The sequence below is a fragment of the Trachemys scripta genome, chromosome 1 (assembly GCF_013100865.1).
Source record: "Trachemys scripta elegans isolate TJP31775 chromosome 1, CAS_Tse_1.0, whole genome shotgun sequence".
In the NCBI taxonomy this organism is placed as follows: domain Eukaryota; kingdom Metazoa; phylum Chordata; order Testudines; family Emydidae; genus Trachemys; species Trachemys scripta.
In genome coordinates this window covers 131,731,579-131,758,707 of record NC_048298.1, presented here as the reverse complement: position 1 = coordinate 131,758,707, position 27,129 = coordinate 131,731,579, and the positions used below count along the sequence as shown (strand labels likewise).

Below are 27,129 nucleotides of genomic sequence, written 5' to 3'. Positions count from 1 at the left end.
AGCTGGACTCTGCTTATCAGAAGGCTGCCTGTGTCCCCCAGGTCTCCGGATACTCGGGTTTCTCCTGTCACTGTCTTTTCAATGACAACTTGGTTTTTGGATGTAAGCAGCCTCCTACTGCACTAGACACCCAGACAAAACAGCATTGTGCCAGGCTGGGAGAACCAGAAAGCAGTACTGTCTGAAAGGTGAGGGCTGGGTGCTCCACAGTTGCTCCTTGTGTAGGCAGCTGCTCCTCTGTAAAGTGGGTGTTAAACCTCAATCACTAGGCAATTGCGCAACCTTCTAGGATGATTCTCCCCATGCGCACAGTAGGTGGCTTTGCAGTTACACCGGTTGGATCCACGAGACAAGATATGAGCTTCAGAAGGAAGGTGGCTGAGTCAAAATGGGCATCGTTAGCAAACTGCCCTGCACTTCCCCTCCAGCTGGATGGCTGGGTTAAGATAGTGTAAGTGGCTGGTGTAATCCCAACAGCAGAGCTGGTCTCCAAGGGTACATTTACACAGCAAAAAAACCCCACGGCAGCGCATCTTAGAGCCCAAGTCAGCTGACTCGGGCTCACGCTATGGGGCTAAAAATAGATGTGTAGACATCCGGGCTCAGGCTGGAGTCCAGGCTCTGAGACCTTGTCCCTCACTGGGTTTCAGAGCCCAAACATCTACACATCTATTTTTAGCCCCGTAGCGCAAACCCTGCAAGCCCGAGTCCATTCATCCAGGCTCTGAGACTTGCTCCTGCGGATATTTTTTCGCTGTGTAGATGTCTCCCAAGGGACCCCACTCAGTTACAGTATTTAACAGTGCCGGTCTCCGTGGCTGCCCCTCTGCTATGGCCCCTGGAGAGACATATGCCCCTTTTCATGCTGTCCTCCTGGCATTGCCTTTTAAAAATAGAAGTATTGCCTGGCCTGCAGATGATGGGAATGGTGCTGTGTTTGTCTTTGTTTATCATGGGCACAGTATGTGAAAGCCACTGAGCATCTGTGTCCATACAGCCTATCAGCCCGTAAAGTGGGGCTCCCAAGCAGCCAGCCAGTGCTTGTCAGGAGGGGGCAAGGCTGCTTTGCAGAGTGTTGCACTAGTGCAGACTTGGGGGGAACGTGGCAGGGGCATGGGACTGAGAGCTTTTCCAGAGGGACAGCTTTCCTCTGCAGATTTGCTCAACGTTTGCCTTCGGGAGTGCTTTGTGCTCACTTTCCCATACAGCCAGCTGATCCTGTTCCATCTTGTGGAGCTCCCCACGTGCCCCCAGCAGCAGCACCAGGCTGAGTTCAAGGGCAAGGACAGAGGGGAGGGGAGGTCTAGTTGCAAGGCCTCTCCTGCTCCCCAGCGGAGCTGCTGCCTGCACTTGTGCATCTCTGGAGAATCAAGGGGGTGTAAAAGAAGCAATTAAACCACAGCACCCATGGGCCTGCAGCTGCAGCTCACATTATATGGGGGATCCTAGGATCAGTGGGCGAAACCAGCCAGTCCCACTTACATGTAAACTAGATGTTAAAAATTCATTGCTTGGTAATAGCCAGGGGTGCCCTACGGGGGAAGGAAAGTGATGCAGAAAATAGGATAGTAACAAGATGGTGAAAGTGGTAAATAACCATTAGGCAAAGTTTCAAGGCTGGGCAGAAATGTCTCCTAACATCTCAGGCTAGATACCTTCAGTCCCTCCTGCAACACCAGTGCTATTCCACCTCTCAGTCGCTGTCCAAAGACTGCCACGTGTGTGGGTTGGCGATGGTATTGTAGAGCAACATTCAGTAGTCCTGATTTACACAGCGTCAGTGAGAGCAGAGTCAGACTCGCTGTTGTTAGCTTGATGCTGGCCCTTTAACTCGGGGCAATCTCCAGCTCAAGTTGGTAAGTCACAATTCTGGGGGGATATGGAGGGAGAGAGTCAAGGTGGGCTCTTTGGGCCCTGACCACCCTAAGCCTCCCCTCTGTGGGTTTTGGGTAGCAACTGCAGCTGAAGGGGGTGGAGAACATTAAAAGGTTCCTCCTGAAACTGCTGCTGTCACAGAGCCCTTCAGTGGGAGACAGGCCAGGAGGGAAGCACTCCCTCATTGGGGGGCAGGGGGGAGAAGAGATGCCAATCCAGGCTTCTTCTCTGGGCCTTGTGACCAGTGGCTAGGAGTGGGCAGGACTATGTCTAATAGCAGATCAAAATACTGGCCAAGCACAGGGAGAGGAAGCAGAAAGGAGGCGTGCAGAAGGCCAGAAACAGCAACAAAGACCCCCAGCTTGGGAGGGTAGATTCACTGAACTCCTTCCTTTCCCCTTCCGCCTCTGAGTTGTTTCAGCTGGTCCTCTCCCTCCAAAGATTCAGAGGAGATTGTACCACAGTGACCCACCCGTCCAGGAGAGCAGGGGAAGCAGACTCCTCTAGCTTGTCACACCCTGCCTGACCACAGCCCTAGTGCTCCATTTAGAGGGGGAGAAGGAGATGGGGATGGTGGGCGGACAGTGAGAGATTAGGGAGGCTACAGCCAAATCTCGCCGCTGAGATCAGCTAGACAGCAGCATGAATGACATGTGCTTCTGTTCTGTGTCTGCAGGTTGCACTAAAGCGGATGCTGGCTCGGGCCTCTTTGCCCTCTGCACTCTGGACGGTAAGTCCCTCTACTGCCCTTGGATCAAGGGAAGAGGAAGGAAGGGATTGCGGGTGTAGCTGAGGCCTGTTACCACTCCAGAGCAGAAGCATGGGGGTAGTTCTAAGGGCACACCGGAGGCTCAGTGCTACTGGATTTGGGATGGGATGGAATCAGGCCTCTGAAGTACCCTTAGAGCACTGATACTCAGACTGAGTCTCAGGAGCTGCAAGTGGCTCATGTGTCTCCTGTATGATTTAATTATTAACCAATCAGGATGCTTTAATGATGTTATTAACCAATTAAGTTATCAACTTGCGCTAAGTTATTAACTTATTTGCTGTGAGATTAATATAAACTAAATATTTCCCTGTCATACTGTTTAAATATGATAAGTCCTATAGTAAGTGATATAATGAATTCACACTACTGTGGCTGGTTTGGGAAATGTTGATCACTAATTTGGCTCCTGAACCACTGAGGTCTGAGTAGCACTGCCTTCAAGACATGCAGGAGGATTTGGCAGTCGAGGTTGTTGCACTGACATTGTTCCTTGTCCTCATCTCAAATACATGCTTCCATGTTAGTATGTTATAGGGAGAGGAGAGGGCAAGAGGTCCCCTATCCCTCCCTGCACAGGCCTTTGCTCTTGTGTCTGCAGGAGCTGAGAGAAGAGACCTCACCAGAGAGCCAAGCCCTGATTCAGCCTGGTGTGTGAGCACAAGGCTGACTCTAAGCACGTGAGCAGTCCCATTGAAGCTAGGCATGTGCTCCAGTTTCTTGCTGAATCAAGGCCTTGCTCCAGGAGTTGTTCTCGACAAGGAAACGGAAATGTTTTTTCTCGATGAATTATTCCTAGCAGTCGTCTGCACTTTGCTAGTGGGCACCTTGAATCCATGGATTTCAAAGCATTTTATAAAGATTAATTGCTGAAGCCACCCAAAGCTGCCAAGGGAGGGAAGTATTAAATCCACTTCACAAATAGGCAAACTGTGACCTGGAGAGGGCAGGTTACTTGCCTAAAATCAAACTGCAGGCTCTTAGGAGAGGTGGGACTAAGAACCCAGATATCCCCTGACTCCCAATCCACTGTTCTAACACTCCCTGTGTGAGACTCCAATCATTAACAGAATTTAATGGTCAGGGTCACCAGTGTTGTTAGATGTTTGGCTGCATGCCTGTGTTTTCCTTGTGTGCTGTCCTAGCCCTGCCTAGACAGCTGGCATGACAGACCTCGAGCGAACCGCCCAATGACCACAATATCCGTTAAGGTACGAAGACGCCCAGCCAAGTTTATTGTCGACGAAGCACAATAATAGCACCTGGCAGACTCTACAAGGATACTAAGACATGTATGCCCATGACAGTGGACGCAGCTCAGTCAGTGGCGGGACTTTCCACTGCCCCCTAAGCTGGCCAAAGACACTCCCTCTGAGACGCCATTTTATACATCAGTATAAACAAGTTACATGTTGGCCTTTTAACATGGTTAGTTGATACCCTCTGACGTAGCCGGTTACCAAGGAAGCACCTTATGCATTTCTATTTACTACACTGTTATCCTGACCTTCTATTTAGGAGGGGTCAGTGTGTTCCTGTTATTTTTGCGGAATGTTTTTGTACCATCCTTAATATTGGGATATTCTGGTACCACTTTTTTGAAATGTGTTTGCGTAAGTACTCTGTGCTTAGCACTTTTTAGGAACGATTTTTGCAATATCAGCCCTGTTCTTGCCAGATTTTGTGAACTTGCAAGCAGGCAGTGCCTGACATTTGCTCACAGCCTGACTTTTGCTAACTTTGCTTTATATCAGCGAAGTTTGCCCACTACTTTAGCTCAGGCCTCGTACCAGGCCTCTAATACAAGGGCTTATATTTTAGGCTCTTTTTCTACTACATTGGCATACTCCAAGTCCATTTGCACAGTAAGCTGAAATGCCATACAAATAATGCCATGTCTGAAAGCTTCTGGAAAAGAGCAGGGAGGCATGTTCCTTACACCCTTTGAGGTGGTTGGGATGCTGCCAAAGCAGCCAGGTAAATGAAGTCTTGGCAGAGGCAATGGTGTATAGTGGATTGAGCATGGGCCTGGAAGCTAGGTTTTCCTGGTCATGTCCCCTGTGATAAAGAAGAGACAGGATTCAGGTGTGATAAATAGAAAGGGGAGGGGGTTCTGTATTGAAGCTTTTGGATACAGACAGAATCCTGTGATTGTCACTGACTCTTTAGCTCCCAGATTGGTGAACTGCCTAAAGTCACCGTGCAAGGTCTCCCTAAATCCTGGCCTAGCTCAGCAGTCATGGAAGAGACATGCTGACTATGCTATGGTCCTGAGTTCTAATCCTGACTTTGCTACTGACTTGTGTAGCTGTGGGCAACTCCCTTAACTTCCATCAGACTCAGTGTCCCTGTCTGTAAAATGGGGCTAGTGATACTTACTGACTCCACAGGGTGTTGTGAGGATTAATTAGTGTTTATTCCGTGCTTTGTCTCACAGACACACCTCCTCTGCGAGTCACAATCTCCTAGCAACATCCTTGTGCCAGCTACAACAATTGCTGACATGGGAGAGAAATGTTAGGAAAGTATCAAGTGTGTTTTAGCTTCTCTTAATGTAATTTGGCAGCTGGGAATATAAAGGAGAGGCAGCTCCACGTGATCAGCCAGTTCTCTGCAGACCCCAGCTAGAGCTCCCCAGATCCCCAGCGATCCATGAGTCACGGCTGGGGAACCTCTGGCATAACCAGTGTCTGATTTGAGATGTTAGGGCTCGTTGTGCGTCTGTATCTTATTCTGAGAAAGCATTTCCGTCCATTTCCCGGCTGTCTCAGAGTTCAATCCAATTAGCAGAGCTTTTGCCATTTTTCCTCTGAATCTCCAGCTACTGCTGACAAGCTAATGGGTCATCATCGTTTCCGGAGATGAGAGACAGCGCTGTGTGTGTCAACCATAGCCTGCACTACAGGGCTGCTTCTCCCTGGGAGTTTGCAGATGGAAGCCTCTGGATGGGGCCCAGCGCGTTGCTGGGGGACACCACGGGCCCCAGTGATATTCTCACAGGGTCAGGCTCTGCTGCATGTCATAGGGATAGGGGACATTGGCACCTCACCTTGCTTTGCTCTGAAGTCTGCACGGCTATAAACAGTAAGCCTGGAGTTCCTGAGGTTGCCTGGGCATGTTCAAACATCCTCCTCCCCAGGGCCAGAGCATGTTTGACTCAAATACTGAAAAGTACCCCTAGCAGCACAGCTGTGGGGGAGGGGCTTACGCCCTCTCCCCCATCCCCCGCAGATTTAGGGTGCTGACTCCTTTGTGGTAAGATGTTGTCTAAGCGTCTCCTTCTTCCCTTCAGGAACATTGAAGCTCATGGAGGGGGCGGATAAGCTGCTGTGGTCCGTGCAGGTTGATCACCAGCTCTTTGCTCTGGAAAAATTGGATGTTACTGTGAGTATCAATGTGAACAGAGCAAAGACCAGCACTGGGAGAGGGCGACTTGGGGTGGAGACACTGAAATGCGTCTTTGCCACCTCCCGCATAGAAGAGAGAGCAGGGCATCCTGGGATTGTCCCATGTTCTCATAGAAAGCCCAAGAAAATAGAGCCTGTACCACAAACTCCACAGGCACTGTAGTCACTCAGCTAAGGAGCTGGGCTCTGACAGTATTACACTGTATAGTCTTTCCTCTTCCTTCCTTGCTGCCTGCCTTGTTCTCTGAGTTGAATGATTTTGCTCCCTGTTATTAGGCGGAATAAGGAATGGGATGAAGAATAATATTATAATGCCAGTGTATCAATCAGTGGTGCAGTCTGCCGTGGATATTGTGTGCAATACTTTTCATCCCATCTCCAGAAGGAGGTGCAGAACTAGAGGGGGTTCAGAGAAAGGTGATGAGAGCAATCAAAGGCCTGAGAAAACTCTCCTATGAAGAACAGGAGTACTTGTGGCACCTTAGAGACTAACAAATTTATTAGAGCATAAGCTTCCGTGGACTACAGCCCACTTCTATGAAGACAGATTTAAAAGATCGGGATTGTTACCTTGGCAGATAAGAGGAGAGATGCTGAAAGTATATAAAATAATGAATAGCCTAGAGAAGGTAGATCTGTTGTGTCTGTCTCATAACACACACACGGGGACAGTCAATTAAATTAAAATGTGGGAAATTACAAACTGAGAAAAGGAAACACTTTTTTCACAGCATGAGTAATTAGACTGTGGAACTCACGGGCACATGAAGTTGTTCAAGCCAAGAACTTAACAGAATTCCAAAAGCAATTGGACATTTATGTGGCTCTCAAGAGCATCCAGAGTTATAATTAACGTTGCCACACATTTGGAAGGAATATTAAACCTTGTGCCTCAGGGCTTAAAGTGTTAGACACCAGAATGAGACCTATATGGGGCAGGTTACCTCCAGCGTTCTTGCACCTTCCTCTGCAGCACCTGGCTCTGGCTATGGTCAGAGTCAGCACACTGGGCTAGATGGATCTTGGGTCTCATCCAGTATGGTAATTCCTATGTTCCTGTTCTCTGGAAACCCTCAAAAGCCTGACTCTCTCATCCTCCAAAGAGGGAGGGTCAGACTGAGATGCTTGTAGGTGAATAAGGCAGCCGGGAAGTGTTTGGGGCTCTTGTTGGGGAAGGAGGAGGAAGCGGTCACTAGGAGGGAGTCAGGATGCTTGTTAAGGATTGAGGTGGGAGAATGAGGGGTTGAGAGCACATGGGACAGGGGAGGAAGAGACTGGCCCCATCTATAGTTTGTATTGTAGGGTAGACTGAACCTAAAGAGGCCACTGGCGCAGGGAGAGCCCACATGTTTTTTCCCTGAGAACAGATTATCTGTATCCCTTATCAGGAGATTATCCAGTTGTGTGCTGGGAAGCTGCATTGAACATAGGTTATATCAGAGGGTAGGAATGGATGCTGCTTGCTGTGGGCTGCTGGGATTCCTGTGTATCTCTCTGGATGCCTGTGCTAATCAAAGCTCCTCCCACTCCCCCCCCCCCCCCCGTCCGACTCTGGCAGGGCAATGGGCATGAAGAGGTGATTGCCTGTGCCTGGGATGGCCAGACATACATCATCGACCACAATCGGACTGTGGCCAGATTCCAAGTGGACGAGAACGTCAGCGCGTTCTGTGCTGGTGAGTGGCCTGCCTGGTGCCTACATCTGAGATACACAGCCCTGGCTGTGAACTGAGCTGCTGACTGCGCTCTATGAAATATGTCACTGCTGCGCCGAGAGAGGTGGAAGCCCCTTGATTCTGTATCCTGCCCTGCTGGGTGGGTGACTGTGTGGGAAGCCCAGCTGATCTCTTCATATTGCTGCAGGGAAGAGGCCTGGTGAGAGGGAGGGATGCTAGGAGACCCAGCCCTGATGAAGCACAGGTTTCCTGCTGCCTTGTTCCACTTTTACCTCCTGCTGACCCCGCCCCGTGGATGCTGTGTCCCCTGCAGTCAGCTGGTGATACCCTGTCCCATCGGGGTTTTTTCACTGGTTTTCTCTGTTCCCCCCCCCTAAAGGCACATTTGCCCACAGCTGGATTGCTTGGGCACGCACTGCATAGACAGCTTCCTCCTGCCACCATGTGACTAAGGGTCCATCAGGGAAATTCTGCACACCAAAGTCCATGTCTCTCAGTAAAGTGCAGCTCAGCTCACCCATGTACTAGCTGGTAGCCAGAGACTTTCTACTCCATCTTAGATCAGCAGCACAGTTGGGCACAGAGGGGAGAGTTAGGCTACTCCATTGTGTTTGCCTTACCCCACCCTGTGCCTTCTGATCTCCCATGGCCTCCCCCCTTACTTGTCTTCCCAAGTTACCTCTTCATTTCCTCTGCTCTTCACTAACTACTGGTGGCTCCCTCTCTGGCTTTCCTCAGGCCTCTATGCATGCAAAGGAGGCCACAACAGCCCCTGCCTGGTTTACGTCAGTTTCAACCAGAAGATCTACATCTACTGGGATGTGCAGCTGGAGAGAATGGAATCCACCAACCTGCTGAAGATACTAGAGACCAACCCAGAATACAGGGACCTTCTGCAGCAGCTGGGCGTGGGTGAGCATTGCACAGTCTGCAGATATGCAGTGAGAAGGGGGATGGGATAATGGGAGGATCTGTTCGTGGTGGTGATAGCTGGGGCTCCTAGATACCTTACTGGGGCTAAAACGCTTCTCACTGGTGGTAATACCGCTCTTTCTCTGCCTCACTCATAGATGGAGATGATGTCTCGGCTATCAAAGATCTGATTCACAAGACCCTGTACTTCCCAGAAAAGCAGCCACAGAACAGCCCTTGCCAGCATCGGGGCCCTGCTGGAGCAGACTCCTCCAGTCACCCCACCGTTGCCCAAGACTCGTGTACGTAATAGCACCTCTGCTCACAGTAGTGACCTTTCTTTAGATGTTGGCTGCAGTCAGGCATTCATGTTGCACCAAGCTCAGTGTGTATCTGGGATCAATGAGATCCTTCCCTCCTCGTCAGTCTAGGCTTCCAGTGAGCTAGCAGCCGCAGACAAGGCACTGTGTTAGAATTAGCCTTCAGGTCATGGGTGAGGTAAGGTGAGCGCTCGGGTGTTGGTTTTAACATTGAGGGATGGCGAGTTCATTGCCCCTTTTTAGTTGAAGCAATGAGGGTCCAGTTCCTTCTGTTCTCTGGGGTGCCACCATTAGTATTAAACTCTTAGCAGCCATGTTCTCTGCTGGTCAAAGAGTTGTGTTTGTGAAGGGGAAACAGAGAGCAGCAAACTTCAGTCTAGTCTTGGTACATTATTTGTGCGGTACCTGTGGAGCTGATCCCCTGAGTTCCTAGCAGCATAGGAATGGGGGATTAGCTTGTGGTAGAGAGGGCTTTTTGGTTGTCGGGGTTTTTTATCACATGTCCACATGCATGAATCACTAGACAGGCCTGCAGCATTACCCCCGCTTCAGTTCTGACACTCCCCTTGATCCTAGGCCTCCTCTCACAGCAGCAGCTTTCTTCCGAGGTGTGATCTCACACACAGCGGTGACTTGTTTCCCATGGTACTAATAACAGGGAGGTGTGTGGCTGATGCCTGAAGAAAACTAGGCAGCTCCAGCAACAGCGCTGGCGAAAGGAACCCAAACTGCTCTTGGTAGGAATGCAATCAGGTGAAAGTTGAACCCTCATTCTGGTCGCTCACATAAAGACTGTGGGCCAAACTCATCCCTGGGATGACTTTATACAGAGCAGTCAAGAACTGGACAATAAATTGAATCCATTCTAAACGTTGTTCTGTGATGATGACCGGCCTTGCAGCCAGTACTGCCACTGTGCCTCCCAGCCTTGCACACCTGCGGCAACTGCAGTAGTGCTACTCTGCCTTCCACCACTGGACACCTGGAACAGCTAGAAAGAGCATCATTTCGCTTTCCAACCCTGCTCATGTGTAATAGCTAGGAGGAGCAGGCACTCCACTTTCTGCCACTGCAAAGCTTGGGGGGCATGCCACTCCAGGTCCAGCACTGCACAGGGGGGAAAGGTGGCACTGCACCTTCTGCAGGTCTGCTCTGCTCTGCTCTCTCCAGCCCTTGAACATCTCTGACTACTGTGCCTCCTTCAGTCCAGTGCCAATCTCAACTCATTAAGAGGAGACCAGCAGGCAAACCTGCTGCTCTGCATCCGTTATCATCTCTCATCCATGTGATGTTTTATTTAACATGCATAATGGATGGAGCTTTCCTCCCACGCCCCACCACAGAGAGATCTGGATCTGACTCCGAGCAAATATAATTAATTCAATGATCGCCCCTTAGCAAATGATAACATGTAAGGATCCCACAAGCTGTTGGGCTCCTGCTGCGCCATGTTCTGAAAAACACCCTTGAGCACCTCAGCAGGGAGACTGAATTCCCCACTCCTTTCAGGAGAGTGGAAGTACCTGCCTGCCAGGGGTGAAGGCCTAGGGTTGGAACAGACAGATTTGGGTGGGGGTGCGGTGTGGCGCATCTGATTATTAGACAATAAACCTTGGCTCCTGTGAGTATTTTCTGTCCATAGATCTCAGTGTTTTAGAAAGGAAGGTTCTCCCCATTTCTCAGATATGGAAATTGAGGCACAGAGAGGTAAAGTCCCCTGCCCCAGGCCACACCAAGGAGTCAGTGACAGAGCTGGGAACAGAAGTAAGTTTTCCTAATTCCCAAATCCTGTGCCTTCTGCACCAGACTCTGCTACATGGCTACAGAGAAAGAAGGTTTTCTCTCCCCCATGTAACCAGCACAGGGGACAGCATTATGGGCATAATTTTCAAAAGTGCTTAAGGCCCAGAAATCAGTGGGGGTTATGTCCCTGAATACCTTGTAAGGGTATTGCGGTCTGTGGAAAGGGAAGGTTTGGGGTTTTGAGGCACTCTCCTGCACAAACTGAAACCAGGGCTGTAGGACTTAGACCAGTTGATTCTTCCCAAGAGATGATTCTATGGGAAGCATCTAGTAAGGGGATGAAGCTGTGGGGATTGTTATCCAATTGCTTGTCTTCACTAGAACATGTCCTAGAACACAGTACTGAGCAGGACTTTGCAGATGCTGTAAACAGGGACCGGCCAGGCTTCACACCGTGCCAGCTGATGATGGCATAGTGGTAACCACTCCTCAGGGCTGTGTGTTTAACTTTGTCAGTTTCTAATGGATACAAGTTCCAATAAGGTTATAAAACATGCCATAGTTTAGCACCCTCATGCTACCTCCAGGTTCCAAGCCAGTTACGGTCTCCAGCCCCAGCACAGTAGGGCCTTGCAGAAGACTCAATGATCTTTGTTTCAAACACAGCCAAAACTCAGCACTCCCAGCCTGGCTTCTGAGGCTGGGCATTGAACAGTAGTACAATTCCATCTCTGTATAAGTGGGGTGGAGAAAGCTCCTGCCAGAGATGTTGGTCTGATCTAGGGTTGACAACTTTCTAATTACACAAATCCAAACACCCTTGCTCTGCCCCTTCAAAGCCCTGCCCCTACGAGCCCCCGCCCTGCTCACTCCATCCCCCCCTCCCTCCGTTGCTTACTCTCCCCCATTCGCACTCACTTTCACTGGGCTGGGGCTGAGGGGTTTGGAGTGTGGGAGGGGGCTCTTGGCTGAGTCTGGGGTAGGGGGTTGGAATGCAGGTGGGGGTGCAGAGTGCAGGCTCTGGGAGGGAGTTTGGGTGCAGGAGGGGGCTCTGGGCTGGGGTAGGGGGTTGGGTGCAGGAGGGGGTGCAGGCTCCAGCCAGGAGGCGCTTATCTCTGGCAGCTCCTGGTCAGTGGGGCTAAGGCAGGCTCCGTGCCTGCCCTGGCCCTGCGCCACTCTCAGAAGCGGCTGGCATGTCCCTGCAGCCCTGGGGGGGAGGGAACTGCCTGTCATCCCCTCCCCCCCGGGGCCACAGGGACGTGCCAGCCACTTTTGGGAGCGGCGCAGAGCCAGGGAAGGCAGGGAGTCTGCTTTAGCCCCGGTGCGCCACTGGACTTTCAGCACCTAAAATCTCCCAGTTTGGCTTCAGTAGCCTCCAGAAGATAGGGCGTGATTCCGGGAGACTCCCGTCGAAACCGGAAGGGTTGGCAACCCTAGTCTGATCCCAGGGAACATTCACCCAAGTCCCTGGAGTGAAATAAAGTGACAAAAATAGTTACATTCCCCACAGGAACCCAGAGGAGCTCTGAAGGAGCCTGTGCTGTTACAGAGGGGGAGGAAGGTTCTGCTGCATGTATCAGATATTTTCGCCCTAGCTGTGCCTACGTGGTTTCAATTTGTTGTATTTTCGAACGAGTGAAAGTGGCACCGAGAGAGGCTCCAATGGAGCTGGGCTCTGCTAAGCCGATTTTCTATACAGGCTTCCTCAGAGCACCTCTGCCAATGCACCTCTGTCCTGACTTGCGGCACCCCCTGCTATTTCACTCCAGCGTATGAAATGCCAATCCTATAGGACTCCGATGATTTTGTTATGTGGGCACATAGCCGCTTGTGACAGAAATGAGCCCCCTCCCCCCATTTGGCATGCAATTCCACACAAATATATACATACTCCCAGTCCCACACATGCTCTTATGCAAGGCCGTCCTTACCCATACACAAACTGCGCAGCTGCATAGGGCACCAGGAAATTTGGGGCACCAAATTGCCCCATATTTCCTGGTGCCCTACGCAGCTGTGTGCTGCTCCAGCGGCCAGCCAATCCTCCGGCCGGCTGAGCTGGCCAGGAAAGCTACCCTCACTCCCATCCCGCACCCACTCCACCCTTTCCCCATAGCCCCCGCCCCTGCTCTGCCCCCACCCTGCCCCCACTCCACCCCTTCCCCTGAGCTATGTCCCAGGGGGACTGCAGCAGGGGTCAGGCGCGCCCTGCACTCACCGGGCAGAAGGAAGTGGAGCAACCTGGCCCCAACCCGCTCTGCTCTGCTGGCTTGTGCTGGGGGGCAGTTTTCCCCCAAGCCTTCTCCTGCTCCTACCCCCCCACAGACCTTGGGTGCAGCCCCCCCCCCGAGGCTTGGGCATCACAATGTCTAGGGCATCACAATGTCTAGGGATGCCCTGCTCTTGTGCACATGGCTGTAACACTTCTTTTGTGTGGGTGCTTTCACACACACACACACACACACACCAACATAGAGCAGTCATGAAAAGACTGTTCTACACAGATATAGCCCTGTTTCTGCATGGCCGCAGCTTGGTGCCTCTTATCAAGCTCTGGCCCCTGCGTATCCCACTTTGGTTGGCAGGAGTTGCTAGCAGCAACATGTCCCAGCTCTGATTACATCTCATTCTCCCGATGGGGCCCCAGGCACCAAAGGGTTCCCACAGCCTGCTACCAGGAACTCTCCATCTGCCAACACCAGGGTCAGGCTGGCAGAGCTTCCAACTACGGAGCCCAGGCTGTGGCAGGGCGGTCAGCGGGCTCTTGTAAAGCATTCCCAGCGGCCTGACTGCAGAGCAGCTGTTTGCAGAGCCGGGTCAATAACAACAGAGAATGACTTGGTTCTGGCTGCCCACTTGAAGCAGAAATCTTTATTAACAACACAGGAGACAAGGGAGCACAAATGACTGCATTGATACCATGGATGCAGCATGTTCATACAAAACAAGACCCTGCCACGCAGGTCAAACTGTTGCCAAGGAAGAGAGCCAAGTGTAGCTGCTGTGGGACAGGAAACTGAGTAAGGCAGAGAGGGGCTCATGCAGAGATATGACCCTTTGATGGGGACCTGCTTCCAATCAGACTGGGCAACATGTACCCAAATGAAATCTGAACAAGGGCAAGTGCGAGCCACTCAGCATGATGCTCTGACCTGTAACCCCCTCTCCCACTGATGAGCTTGGTAGAGAGGTCACATGGGTACAAGCACTTGAGGACCTGCTGCTGAGGACTGCGTTGTCCAAAAGACAGGGAGGGCCTCATTTCAAACACAGCGCTCTAAAGCTGGTGGTCTACTTCTTAAGCAAAAAAAGTTTTCACCCCAAAATGGCCCCAATCTAAAATTTTCATGCAAAATTGTCTATTTCACAGTTTATCTATTTTCCATTTCTTTTGATGTTTTTATCAGTTTTTTCGCCTTTTACCCTCTCTCCTTGTCTTTTCGGTCATTTTCAACAATCAATTCCCCCCCCCCCGCAAAAAAAGGGGGGGAAGAGAGATACGGGGGGAGAAGGAAAAACTTAAAAAAACTGATGAACAAAAATATCAGAATTTTTTGGGGGGTGAAATTGTTTTTCCATTTTTTCAACCAACTCTAGATTGTTCCTAGCACTCAATGCCAGTGGACGCTCCTGTTTACTCCCTTCTTTCTCCTGCTCCCATTACGGGCGCAGGAGGATGGGCGAGGATAAGAACACCTTGCACGAAACAGGAGCATTGTCTCCTGCTGAGAGGACCAGAGCAGTCTTTATATTGCCTTCGTGCCAAGTGACGCCTTCCCCCTCTTCATGTCCCAACCCAGCAATCGATGGTGGCAGCCCCACATGAGTCTAACTGCCATTAAAGTGTGGCTCTACAATGAAAAGTGACTGACCATGGCCCCTTCTTCCCAGGGTACGTTCGAGTCATGTTTGCTGCTCGTAGCGCTTTTTGGCCCCTGTTCACCTTGCAGAGCCAGCACAGCTGAGAGAGAGAGCTGGATTCTGTTCCTGCCTTGCTAAGTTATGATCAGTTACAGCTGTGCAAATCTACTGATGGCACTAGGGCAGAATCTTTATCACAAGTGATGACAGAGGAGAAAGAACAAGCCAAGCTTGACTCAGATCCCAGGGCAGTTTGCAGGGCTGGCACTTAGGCCCAGATCCCTGAAGGAATATAGGCTCCTAGCTTACACTGAAACCAACAGAAGTTAGGATCTGGACCTTACCGACCTCAGTTCAGGGTGCTCAGTTTACAAACAAAAAGATTTTTTTTTCCTGACAGATGATCAACATGGATGCCCATGATGCTGCTTTTAACAGTGTTCAGAGTCCAATTGCCCTTTAATACTTCTAGATGCTTCCCAGCTGAACACCATCGAGGCTGCAAGTCTGTGCATACAGCTGAGAGTTCCCTAGCTCCTTGAGCAACAGGGGGTTAAACAGCACCCCCTGTGGTACACATGTGCATAACCAAACGTCTGGCATTTAGAGATGCTGTAGCTCAGTGGTCTCCAAACTTTTTTGATCGCACACCCCTATCAGTAAAAAAATTTTGAGCATGCACCCCCTGCTGCGTCGGCTCTACCATTTTTGCCAAAGCAAAAAAAAAAAAAGCCGCTCGGACTCCCGCCCAAACTGACGAAGCAAATTTAAAAAAAAAGCGCTCCTGCCGCGCACCCCCAAGGATCCTCTTGCGCACCCCTGAATGATGGCTGGGATCATAGAGTTTAAGGCTGGAAGGGACCACTAAATCATCTAGTCAATAAGTGGACCGTGGGCCAAGTCCAGACTGCCAGGTGCTTTTGAACAGACCCCAAAATCTTTTTATTATTATTTATTATTATTTTCTCTGGAGTCTGGACCTTGACTATACTTTGACCAAGAAATCTGGACCTAGACAAAAAATAATTGCTGAGTCTAGTCTGACCTGCTCACAGGCCACCAGCACCACCCAGCACCCGCACACTAAACCCATCAACTGAAATGAGACCAAAATATTACAGCCCACAGGAGACTAGACTATAATGTGCCACAGGCAGAGAAAAGAAGGGACCAAGTGCACCAGTGCCCAAGCCTCCTGCAATGGCAGGGAAATGAGTAAGTGAGATATACCCAGATAATCTTGGCAAGCAACCTGCACCTACACTCTGCAGAGGAAGGCAAATCCCCCTGTTCCCCCCAAGCTACCTGCCAATCTGACCTGGGGGGATCCATTAGATCCTGAGCATGTGAGCAAGACCCAGCCAGCCCAGCCCCTGAGAGAGAGAATGCTCGGTGCCATCTCAGAGCCCCTGACCCACCCTGCCCAGTGTCCCAGCTCCAGCTATGGCCATCCCTGATGTTTCAGAGGACAGAGATAAAAAACCTCCCAGAATACATTGCGGGGGGGAGATTCCTTCCTGACCCCTTTAAGTGGTTGGCTGAATCCCTGAAGCCCGAGCTTTAGGAACACAGGACATAAATCAGAAGTGAGCCCCAGGGCTGCTTAGCTGTGCCCCCCCCCCATCACAAGCACCCCCACCATACAATCACACTCATCAATTCATCCAGCTCTCGAAACTAATGCATTTGTTTCCCCCCACAACTCCAATTGGCAGGCTGTTCCAGAATCTCACCCCTCTGATGGGTAGAAACCTTCTTCTCATTTCCAGCCAGAATTTGTTCATGGCCAGTTTATATCCATTTGTTCTTGTGCTAGCATTGTCCTTTAGCTTAAATAGCTCTTCACTCTCCCTGGTAGTTACCCCCTTAATGTATTTATAGTTCACAGTAAAATCCTGCTTCAAATATTAATTCTTGATCTGTTTTCCTGTCCAGTGACAGAGGTCTTTAGTCTTTGGTGCCTTTCAGGAAAACAGGGATGACTAAGCACTGGCAATGGCTCTAGGAGAAAAAAACATTTGTAAATGTACTTGGGCCTTTTCCAGAGTTAAACTAGTATTAAACCATCATCAGCATTGCCAACCCTAAGGGGTCAAACATCATGCGTCAGGCCCCTGAAAATTATGGGATTGGCTTAAAAATCATGGAATTTTAGAATTAATCTATTTGGGCTTCTTTGTCACCTGGTTTTTGAGACTTTAGGTTTTGAGTTACTGCACCATGAAACTGACTTTTTAAAAAAAAATCAAGCTGAGGTTCTCATGTCATCAAATGACTCCAGGAGCTGGGGCTTTAAGAAGAACACCAACCGTGCAAAACGTATGATGAAATGGTGAAAGTTGGCAACGCTGCCTCATTTGATGCTGTCATGGGAGGGTGGAGCCCAGCAGGGGAGAAGGGCAGAGGTTCCATTTCTGATGCAAAGGAAAGGAGGCATTGAGAGCTCGGGTCACATCATGATTCAGTTCCCAATGAAGGTGGGGAGCCAAGGAAGTGGCAGAAGGGATCCCAACCCATTGCATTCAGGCCTGCAGCTCTCACTGCTTGTATTGCTGCTGCCCTTTATGAGTTGGGGCTGGGTCAGGGTTTGGCAATCCAGACAGTGCTGGGGGGAAATGCTGCAGTAGTTATCTACAAAAGGGTCCACAATGTTCAGGGAGAAGGTAAATACCAGAGGGCAGAGTACTGAGTAACCTGGAGGAAGTACCAGACATTCAACTGATACAGTTGGGAGGAGAGTGGAAGAGCACATCTGCGGCCATGGAGCTGATTCCAAATTGGGGATTAGAGTTCCCCACCACTGATGTAGGAATCAAGCAGAATCACCCTCAACACAATTGACACGGAGATTGCATGCAAGCACGTGAACATGTATGATTCCTAAGGGAGGAGGAGAGGAGAGAGCAGAAAGGCAAAGGCACAAAATCAGGGAATACTAGCAAAGGAAACAAGAAACCATCATTATAATATTTATGTGAGAAGCAAGAGGACGACAGAAAAGGGCAGGTCTGCTACTTACCGATGGGGGGGGAGGGGAGAGAACAAACAAACGAAGGCAGCAGCTGACATGGTTCATTATGGAGAGGAAGAGATTACAGACTAACCAAATAACCTAAATGTATTCACAGCCATAGGGCCTGGTGAAATTCATCCCACCAAGCAATCGGAATTAGCAGAAGTTTCTGAACCTTTGATGATTGTATTTGAGAACTGAAGAAATGTGAAGCCTGTGGAAGGGTAGAGAAGGAGCAAAGGATGCTCTGAAGGAGAGCAAAGGAGGGGGATTCCCAGGGCTTACAGATGAGTAAATTTAACTGCAATACTTGGCATATTGCTCCAACAGCTAATAGAGCAGCCAACTACTGAGCACCTACACAAAAATAAGTGATAAATAATAGGCAAAGTAAATTTGTCAAAGAAAAATGATGCCAATTTACCATCGGAACCAATCCTTCTCCCATTAAAATCAGTGCAAATCTTCCCATTGACTTCAGTCTGAGCTAGAGAGGGCTCTTAGGTTTTTGTTTGTTTGATGAAATAAACTTAATGGATAAAGGAAATGCAGTGGACATAATAGCTATTGCTTTCAACAGGTTATTTGATACATTTCCACAAGCCATCCTTTGAGTGAAACTCAAGAATTATGGACTAGATGAGTTGCTACAGGATGGGATATAAAAATGAATAACATTTAACAAATTGTATTCATTCAAGAGTCAATGTCAAATTTGAAGGAGGTTCCAATCCCAGTCAATATTGTCATTAAAGATTGCACAAACAATACAGATCCAGGAGGGACTGCAGAGGGATAGGATCATAATACAGGACAATCATGACACATATGAGACGAGGCCTTTAAATCATTGGTATTATTCAGGAAAGATATGTAGAGTGCTTCACATAGGAAGGAATCATCAGATGCACAATTGCAAAACAATGAACGAGGCAGCCATGCTACAGAAAAAGAGCTGCAGGATATAATGGGTGATGAACTGAATAAGAGTCAATGGTCCAACACTGCTATTAAGAGGGGCATGTGCCATTCTGAGTCGCATTGACAGGAGTATTATATATAAAATTAGCAGGGTAATTATTCCACTCTTCTTAGCACTGGTTAAGCCTCAGAGTCCTGCATCCAGTTTAGGGCAATCCTTTTACCAAAAAAAAAGACAGATAAACCGGAGAGCTCAAATGAGCACAGGAGAAATAATAAAATGTTTCACAAGTGAGACCCACAAAGAGACCCAATTAGGTCCAGGAAGAAGATGGCAGAGCGGGGACGTCGGAACCATCTACAAGTGGATGAAGGGATGTTATGAAGAGGGCTGGCATCAGTTATTCTCATTAGTCGCTGAGGAGAAAAGATGTAACTGGGCACAAATTGTAGAACAGAAAATTTTAGTCAAAGATTAGAAACAAAAATTAACCAATACACCCATTTGGGAATGGCGCAAGCTGCCCAGAATGGTGGCGGTGTGTCTGTCCCTTGAGACTACATACTCATCTATCAGCGATGCTTTTAGGGTAATGAAATCAGGCCTGCCTGTATGAAGAAGAAATGACTAAGTGACCCACCAGAGGTCCTGTCCATCCCAGATGAGTTCGTAACTCTGTGACCTGAGCCGATACTGGGAATGAGTCGGGTTCTTTGCTTTCATGCAGGAGACGTAGTCAATGGGGTGTGGAAGTCCAATGGTTGAAGTTGATGGTGTCTCTGTGTTGAATCGCCAGGGACCAGGAGGAGAGCTGATGGCAGGTGTAGGCCTGGAGTTCATGTGGTATCTAAGTTGAATCCCTGGAGCTCAGAGTGAAGAAGCAGAGTTGATGGGTGTGTAAATCTGGTGACGGGAGCTCATGGCTGGCAGGGGTGTCAGCCCAGTTACTACGGTTAACAGGGGGAGAGACTAGCACTTGAGCTCATACAATACAGAGTCTAGTAGCTAAGGCTGGCTGGCCAGGCCTGGCACCTATGTATGCTCAATGCTCCCAGGGTGTTTCAGCTCAGCATTTCCTAGAAGTCTTCCTGCTTTGAATGAAAACTCTCAAAATGCAGGGACTGCAATTTAAGCTGCTTCCAGTAAAATCCTTCCAGTCTGCTCTGAGCCAGTGCAGGGTAATGAAATCCAGCTCTCCAGAGGACAGGGAGGATTGGCCACAGGGCCCTTCCCATGCAGCATGGGAAAGAGGGGCCCCTCCTGTCCAGGTAGATCTGCGGCCAAAAGGGAAGGGAAACTTTTAAAACAATCTTCAGAGGCTTTAGAAGAAACCACCATCTCTCTGCAGGCAGAACCCCTGGAGACTGCTCACAGTGACACTTCCTATGTTATCAATACATGGCAGTGTAAAAAGAAGTCACTAAAAGGGCAGAAGCAGAGACCAGAGAGAGAACGGGGACACAGAGAGAAATGAGAACAAATATCCACTCAGCACATGGGGACAAGCAGGAGGGTCCATTGCAGGGAGGAAGAACTCTCCATACAAGAGGCCAGCTTGCATCAACAGCGGGACAGCACCTGGCTCCCGTTTACCTCCTCACTCCCCCATGGAAGCCTCAGCGCAGGACTCAGCAAGGGCCAGGTGTGTCAGCCCCAGCTGCAGCTTTCCCTGGTAAGCCATAGAGTCTCCTCCCTGTGGACATGGGGAGCCGGCCCATCACTGCCCATGCTCGTCAGAGGCATGTAAGAAAGGCAGCTCTTCACTCAGGGCTTTCAGCCTCAGGACTCCTTCCTCCAAGTCGATGCAGCACTAATGGGAGCAGACGAGAACTGGTTACCCATAGTACGTATCAGTCACAAGGCATCAGCAGGGTACGTGGGCTGTATGGTGTCTATTACCACGGAGAAGCAGGAGCCCATCTAATAATCAACACCCCCCTCTTCCCTCCCTCTCGCCAAGCCAGATTTTGGAGAGCATGCTCCCATCAAATTCACAGCTGCTCTTCCTAAAGAAGCTCCCTACCCTCGGCCTTCTTTTCCTTCCATCCCCCAACACACCTGCACCTCTTCTTCTGAATACACCTCCATTGCTCCTTCCCATCCCTCACCCTCGCTTCCTCCCGCTCCCCAGCAAAGCCCTGCTCAGGTGACCGTCTCTCACCTTGTTCAGCACAGCCGCCTTATTCGCACATTGCATACATGGCCCTTCTTAGGGGGATCAAGGACATCATGCCCCCCTCCATCACTTTCCATTGGTTTTGAATCCAACTCCAACCTGGCCACCTAGCTTCCAAATCACCCTCTGCTCCTAGCCCCCTGCCTTCATTCCCTCTACTCCACCACAGGGTTCCTCTCTCATCCCTCCTTATGGCCACCGGGTTACACTGACAGTTTTACCTCTCTCTACCCCACCCTGTGCACCTGGTTCTGTCTCTTCTCCTCCCTCCAGTTCACGGAGCCATTCAGCTCTCAGCCTAACACCATCCCACTCATTGAGTGACACTCAGTGCCCTTCCCCATTGCTTTCCCTTCCCCCATTGCGCCCTGCTTCCATCCTCCACTTTCCCACTCACTTTCTACACTCCCATTCCTGCCTCTTCCCAGCCCCATCTTCTCCCCCCATTGGAATGGTCACCCCCATTTACCTGCCTCCTCTATCTTTGCTGCCTCCTCCTTGCCAATCTACAAGGCCTTCTCAGGCCTTAGCATGGTTATCGTTTGGGCTTCTTTCTGCTTCCCCTCACTCCTGGCTTCTCCTTCTGTAGTTCTCTCTGTTCTGCCTGCAGGACAGGGGCTCTCCCAGCCCAGAAAGCATTCCTTCTCCTATGGAGCATTTCTCTGATGTTTTCAGTAAGGAAGGCTGTGTATGTAGGTGTTTAATGGTTCATGCTGGAGAGAGCTTGCCAGCAAATCGAGACAGGGGGCTTTCTTTTCAAGCTGTGTTAGGATCTAAATCACAGGCTGTAATTCTGGGTTATTTAGTGATCAGCACCCACTGGAAGGGAACGGCAGGCATAGATGCTCTCTGCTCCTGGGTTCTGGGCCCTACTCTGGGGGAAGGCAAAACCCTTGAGAGAGATTTCCCAGCTGAGTCCCCCTCCACAAAACAATTCCAAGTCTAAGCACTCCGTGCATGTGCCCATCCTCCTGCATGATGGAGACTGGAAGGGACTCTTCAAGCTCCAGCAAAGATGCTCTCAGGAAGGGGTTACTTTTGAGAGAGGAAATCTCTTCCCACCATGTCCCCTAGCAGAGCGTTTCCCCGGCTCCCAGGAAAGAGACATCAGGAGAGGGAGAAACTGTAGATCTCTGCCATGGGGCTGCACAGGGCTCTAGCCACTGCCTGATCCAATAAGGTTTTAAAATGACAGGAAAGGGGTTCAATACTCATGCCAGCTAAGAGCATGCTGCAGTCAGAGATCAGGAAGCAGGGTGGGCAACACCCTGGCAAGTTTGGCCATCAGCATCGCATGCTTCCTGCAACCCCAGCTTTGGGTCTCATTGAGACGTGCCACCACACCTACATTATGTTCAGATGCGATGAGAGGAAACCCATTCCTTACCTTGAGAGACAGCAGAGTCTGGAGGCCGAAACAGAACTCCAGCATTTCATCATCTGGGGAAACAGAGAGGAAGTGGGTCAGGCTCAGGCATAGGTGTTTTCTGACAGTCTCCCTTACGCAGCACCTGAGTGACTGCCTTATACCCATGGCTGGAACTTGCTATAAGTTATCAAACCTCTGGCACGTATGGGGTCAGCATGCTAGGCACAGCAGAGTGTGGCCACTCCATCTTCCCAGACGCCTGAACGTCATCCTTTCCACAGCTGCAGCCTGCAGGGGTTAAGTGCTACTCTACCTGTCTATGCTCCTATAGACAACCAGCCATCAGAGAGGGCAGAGGAGCAGTCTGACTCTCCCGCGCAGAGAAGAGACAGAACCAAGGGTGAGGAGAACCAGAGAGGAGAAGGGGACGAGAATAAAGTGAGCTGGGGTCAGGAGAGGGAGAGAAACCAGAAAAGATGGAGGAATGGGTGTGGCAGGAGTACAGTGAGGAGGGCAAGAGACAACAGAGGAGCATGAAGAGGAAGGGCACTGGGAGTAAATCAGCAGGCTGAGGAGAACGGGACAGAGAGAGGCAATGGGAGAAATCAGGGATGGATGAGAAGACAAATAAAATGGGGGAGAAGGGACAGAAAGAAGAATCAATCTCTTATTTTTGTTGTATGCAGAGATTCACATGCCTGGAAAAAATGCAACCTCCCTGCCACCCCCTCCAATGCCTATTAAATGGGCTTCATTCCCCATGGCCCCTCCCAACAAGATTCTGCCTCTGGACACTGGCGGGGACTCCCAGACTGCTCTACAATACATTTCTGCAGCTGAGGACAATGATACAGAGACATCCATGGACCCTAGGAGGAACAGATCTCCAGACACATTCCATCCAGTTGGAGGCAGTAACACACGTGCTCTTTTTCAGTCTCCCCTGCCCCCTGGGAATTGTACATGGAGCAGGACAAACTAATCAGTCTGGGCATTTTTAGGAGACAAAGCGAAATGGCCGACAATGGGGCTGCATCATCTCCACTGCCCTTCAGCCAGTGCCCCCATTTGCCAGCATCTCCTTGTGGAGGGGGACACAGCAAGATCAAAGCCTCTGCATTGTACACGGGACTGTGCCTTGGCCCAGCCCCATGGGCATGTCACCTTCCCCTCCACCCCTGCTCCTAGATGATCCATTTAGGTGTGCTCGGCAAGAAGGAAGAAGAGATCTGGGAAGGGGGAGGAAGCTCTGCTGGGCTCACCCACGACCAGCGCTGAGCACACCACCGTCTCCTGGCCAAGCTGCACCTCCACACACTCCACCTGGCCAATGACACTAGGGACAGGAAGGGAAAGATCCCCATTGCCAGCATCGGACACTTCCTCCAGCCTGTGAGACACAACGGATGTTACTGCCTGAAATGAGCATGGGCAAAAGAACAATAGATGCTCCAACTAGTTAGGGGCACTTCACAGTCTCTTTGGAATTGGCTTGCAAAAGAGAGGGGATCTCACTCATATAATGGGGATGTCAGGAGCCAGATTCTCCAGGGGTAACCCACAGACACTATGGGGCTGGGTTCCCCTGAGCAGATGCAAAGCATCAGCTGGTCATCTTGGGATATACAGTATCCACAGCCAAATTGTTACTCCTCTGCCAATACCCCTCAGTCCTGCCCTGCAGCCCCCCTGCTATTCCAGCCCTGGGCTCCCCACACAGTTCTGCCAATGCCCCTCAGTCTTGCCCTGCAGCCCCCCTGCTATTCCAGCCCTGGGCTCCCCACACAGCTCTGCCAATGCCCCTCAGTCCTGTCCTGCAGGCGCCCCCCCCCCCCATTATTCCAGCCCTGGGCTTCCCACACCCTAAGCAGTCGGGTGTGAATGCAGGAGTTCCCGATGTGAATGGGAGTTGGGGTATGAGTGCAAGTGGTAATTTCAGATTCAGAGTGAGCAGTTTTTAATGCCCAATTCCTTGTTTTCTATCCTACCCCCAATCTCTTCTGCCCCAGGCTCTTACCCCAGCCGTTTCAGACAGCTCATGGAGATGAGGTTTTGCTGGCAGCCAGTGTTAACAGCAGCTCTCAATACCTGACCTTGGCACTAGAAGAAACATAAAGGCAGGTTAATACAGGCTTAAACTGACACAAACCCTACACAGAACCCCTGGCAATAGTGTGAAAATCCCTAAAAACTAGTGACAAAAGGACATCAGAAGGTTTGGGGTTCAGATGAGGATCCACAAGTTGGGGTGCTCTTGGGAACCCATGGAGGCCCCAGCAAGACTCTGTGAACCCTGCCCCACCAGCATCTTCCTCTATTTGACTTCTTACAGGAAGCCCAGTAACCTGCCCCCCCCTCTCCCTTTCTGACATCTTTAGGGAAGGATGATGGGTCTGCTTCCATCTCACTGTAGCATCATCCCTTGTTTCACTCTCTCTTCTGCCTACCCACTGAGCCCCCAGCCACATTGTCTTGCATTCTCCTGCCACAAACTGTACTCTTGTTTGCTATCCCCCTGGAGCAGATTCTCTCTTTTCCCTCCAGCTCTAGTTCCTGTGAGTACTAGGACAGGGTCAAAGGGAAGAGACGGACTGCCCTGCCCCGGAACCACTGCAGCATTCAGGAATTAGAAGGGGACAGACTCCTTTCCTATTTTACTTCCTCTCCCCTCTGCACTCAGCCAGGGAGCACAGGGGAGCAGTCACCATTTGTCTCCTGCTCACTCCTCCCCACAGCCCTTTGTGGCATTGCTTTCTAATGTTGAGGCAGTAGCAGTTCTCAGTACTTGGGAGGGGACTGTAAAACCCAGGGCTGCCAGGAGCTGTGTGGATTGACACTGGAATCAATAGGGAACATGATCAGAGAAAGATGGGACAGAATCACAGAACATAGTGAAGGAAAAGATATATTAGCTCCATCCAGTCTATCCATCTTGCCCCCAGCCAGTGCAGGCCTGTATCCAAGGCCTTGTCCAGGACTCATTTTAAATGAGCCAAGTGATGAAATTTCCCCCTTTCCCTTAGGAAGACTCTTCTATAGACCAACACATCTTGCTGTCATGAAAATTTCCCATATATTTCGCCTGCATGTTAATTTTCTTCATTTCACTGTGTGAGCTAGTGCTGTGGGCAGGGCCGGCTCTACCTTTTTTGCCGCCCCAACCGGCAAAGCAAAGGAAAATAAAAAAGCGGCCGCAGCAGTGCCGCCGAAGAAGAAGAAATGAAAAAGTTGCCGCCGAATTGCCGCTGGAGAAGAAAGAAGAAGCTGCCACTGAACTGCCACCCAAGAAGAAAAAAAGAAAAGAAAAATCGGAGTGCTGCCCCTTCAGATTTGCTGCCCCAGGCACCTGCTTCCTTAGCTGGTGCCTAGAGCCGGCCCTGGCTGTGGGCCAGCTGGAGACAACAGCAATCCTCCCAGAGCTCCCCTTAGGGTGGGGACAGCTCTGTACTATCTCCAGTGCAGCATTGCCCAGTCTAACCCTGAGTACAACACTGGTAGAGATCTACTGTTCATTAGAATCTGTGCCACGGGAGCTAATGGAGAGAAAAGGGTTACCCCGATTTCTAAAGATCAGAGGGGTAGCCGTGTTAGTCTGTATCCACAAAAACAATGAGGAGTCTGGTGGCACCTTAAAGACTAACAGATTTATTTGAGCATAAACTTTCGTGGGTAAAAACCCCACTTCTTCAGATGCATAAAAAGTGGGTTTTTACCCACAAAAGCTTATGTCCAAATAAATCTGTTAGTCTTTAAGGGACCACCAGACTCCAGATTTCTAAACCAACTCTTTCCAAGCTTGTTATAGAGACTAATCCTCCCGGAGGGCTAACTCCAATATGAGATTTCATTTTGAAAACAAATGGTCAGTGAGTTGTCAGAGAGAGAGAGGAGAAAATAGTGAGGCTGTGAGGGAAAAATACAAGCATCTAAAATGGGGTAATAAAATAAACAGCAGTCAGTACCTCAGAGACTTAAAAGTATTAGTGATGGACTCAAAACAATGTGTGCACAGAGAAGACCAGAACTACTGAAACTGGAACCCTCCAACCTATCTTGATGAATAGCTCCCCTTCTAAACATCCAGGTATGTTTGAAGTAAATCAGTCCAGGGAGTTTCAGTTACAAAGGCTTAAATCTGGCACGTTCTCCACTATAATCTCCAGTTACAATAATAAACACACGCAGTCCTTACATAGCACTTTTCACTTCAGGATGACTTACAAATATTAGCTAATTAACACTCAGCACTTCATAAATATTAACTATTCCTCACAACGCCCCAGTGAGGCAGGTAGATTAAGTGACTGGACCCAGGTCATAGAGGGTGTCAGTGCCAAGCTAGATCTCAGGGGCTCCTGACTCCCAGCATGATGCTTATCCCGTTTACACATGCTAAGCAGTCATTTGGCTGCTAGTCAGGAAAACACTGGTGTCCTGCGAGGGAATGGGTTTGAAAGGTGCTGAATGGAGAACATAAAGCTCTATAGCCCAAGCCCAGCAGCAACATGCCTGGAATGTAAAACAAGGCAGAGAAACCAGCCCCAGAAGTGGCCCAAAGCACCAAGTCTAGCAACCAGTGCTTTCAGTACACGCTAGCACAGAAGTATCCCTCTTATCCCAGCTCCTGTGCAAATGAGCAGCCCTATCTCATGCTGCCGAGCAGCCAGGCCTGTTCTCTCCTTGTGATGAATTTCATGCATGAAAGGACTGAGAGACCCAGCCAAGCTGCTGTCTATTCAGAGCACAGACCCACTCAGCTGTACTCCATTCATGCTCACCTCCTGCCTCTTTGTACACAATGGACATGGGTACATGGAGTAGGATGTTAAAACCTCACAGAATGAAGCTAAAAGCCCTCCTGCAGGCTGACATGGCTGCTTCCCTAGAAGCTACTGCTGACAGTTAGTTCACACAGGTCCCAGACCTTCCAACCCACTGAGGTTAAGCATCAGAATGGGCTGTAGCTTGTGCCCGGTAGAGGAGCCCACTCTCCAATTTGCTCATTCCATCTCCCACAGCCCCCCTCAGGTCATGGCAATATCTGCCTATGGCAAAAACTAGTGCCCTAAACTTAAGGCAGCTGGAA

The 27,129-nt window shown here is 50.0% G+C and overlaps 2 protein-coding genes across 6 annotated transcripts in view; one reads left to right on the top strand and one right to left on the bottom strand.

Moving 5' to 3' along the window:
* Positions 1–27,129, top strand: part of ITFG2 (integrin alpha FG-GAP repeat containing 2) — a 37,400-nt gene that overhangs the window by 9,235 nt on the left and 1,036 nt on the right. The window contains exons 8-14 of one of the 5 annotated variants that reach the window (XM_034785372.1): positions 111–188; positions 2,552–2,605; positions 5,937–6,028; positions 7,610–7,727; positions 8,466–8,639; positions 8,798–8,941; positions 19,226–19,356. In XM_034785372.1, coding sequence (XP_034641263.1) covers positions 111–188; positions 2,552–2,605; positions 5,937–6,028; positions 7,610–7,727; positions 8,466–8,639; positions 8,798–8,941; positions 19,226–19,227 — 662 coding nt within the window. In that variant the 3' untranslated portion in view covers positions 19,228–19,356. Of the gene's footprint in view, positions 1–110; positions 189–2,551; positions 2,606–5,936; positions 6,029–7,609; positions 7,728–8,465; positions 8,640–8,797; positions 8,942–9,617; positions 9,830–14,963; positions 15,252–19,225; positions 19,357–27,129 lie in introns of those variants that run through there. The other 4 variants (XM_034785364.1, XM_034785355.1, XM_034785382.1 and 1 more) reach the window with 4 other exon arrangements.
* NRIP2 (nuclear receptor interacting protein 2) overlaps positions 16,094–27,129 on the bottom strand; it is a 29,588-nt gene continuing 18,552 nt past the window's right edge. The window contains exons 3-6 of the mRNA XM_034785404.1: positions 24,061–24,143; positions 23,306–23,433; positions 22,062–22,114; positions 16,094–20,308 (exon numbers count right to left, since the gene is read on the bottom strand). Of these exons, the coding sequence (XP_034641295.1) occupies positions 20,216–20,308; positions 22,062–22,114; positions 23,306–23,433; positions 24,061–24,143 (357 nt within the window). The 3' untranslated portion in view covers positions 16,094–20,215. The remainder of the gene's footprint in view (positions 20,309–22,061; positions 22,115–23,305; positions 23,434–24,060; positions 24,144–27,129) is intronic.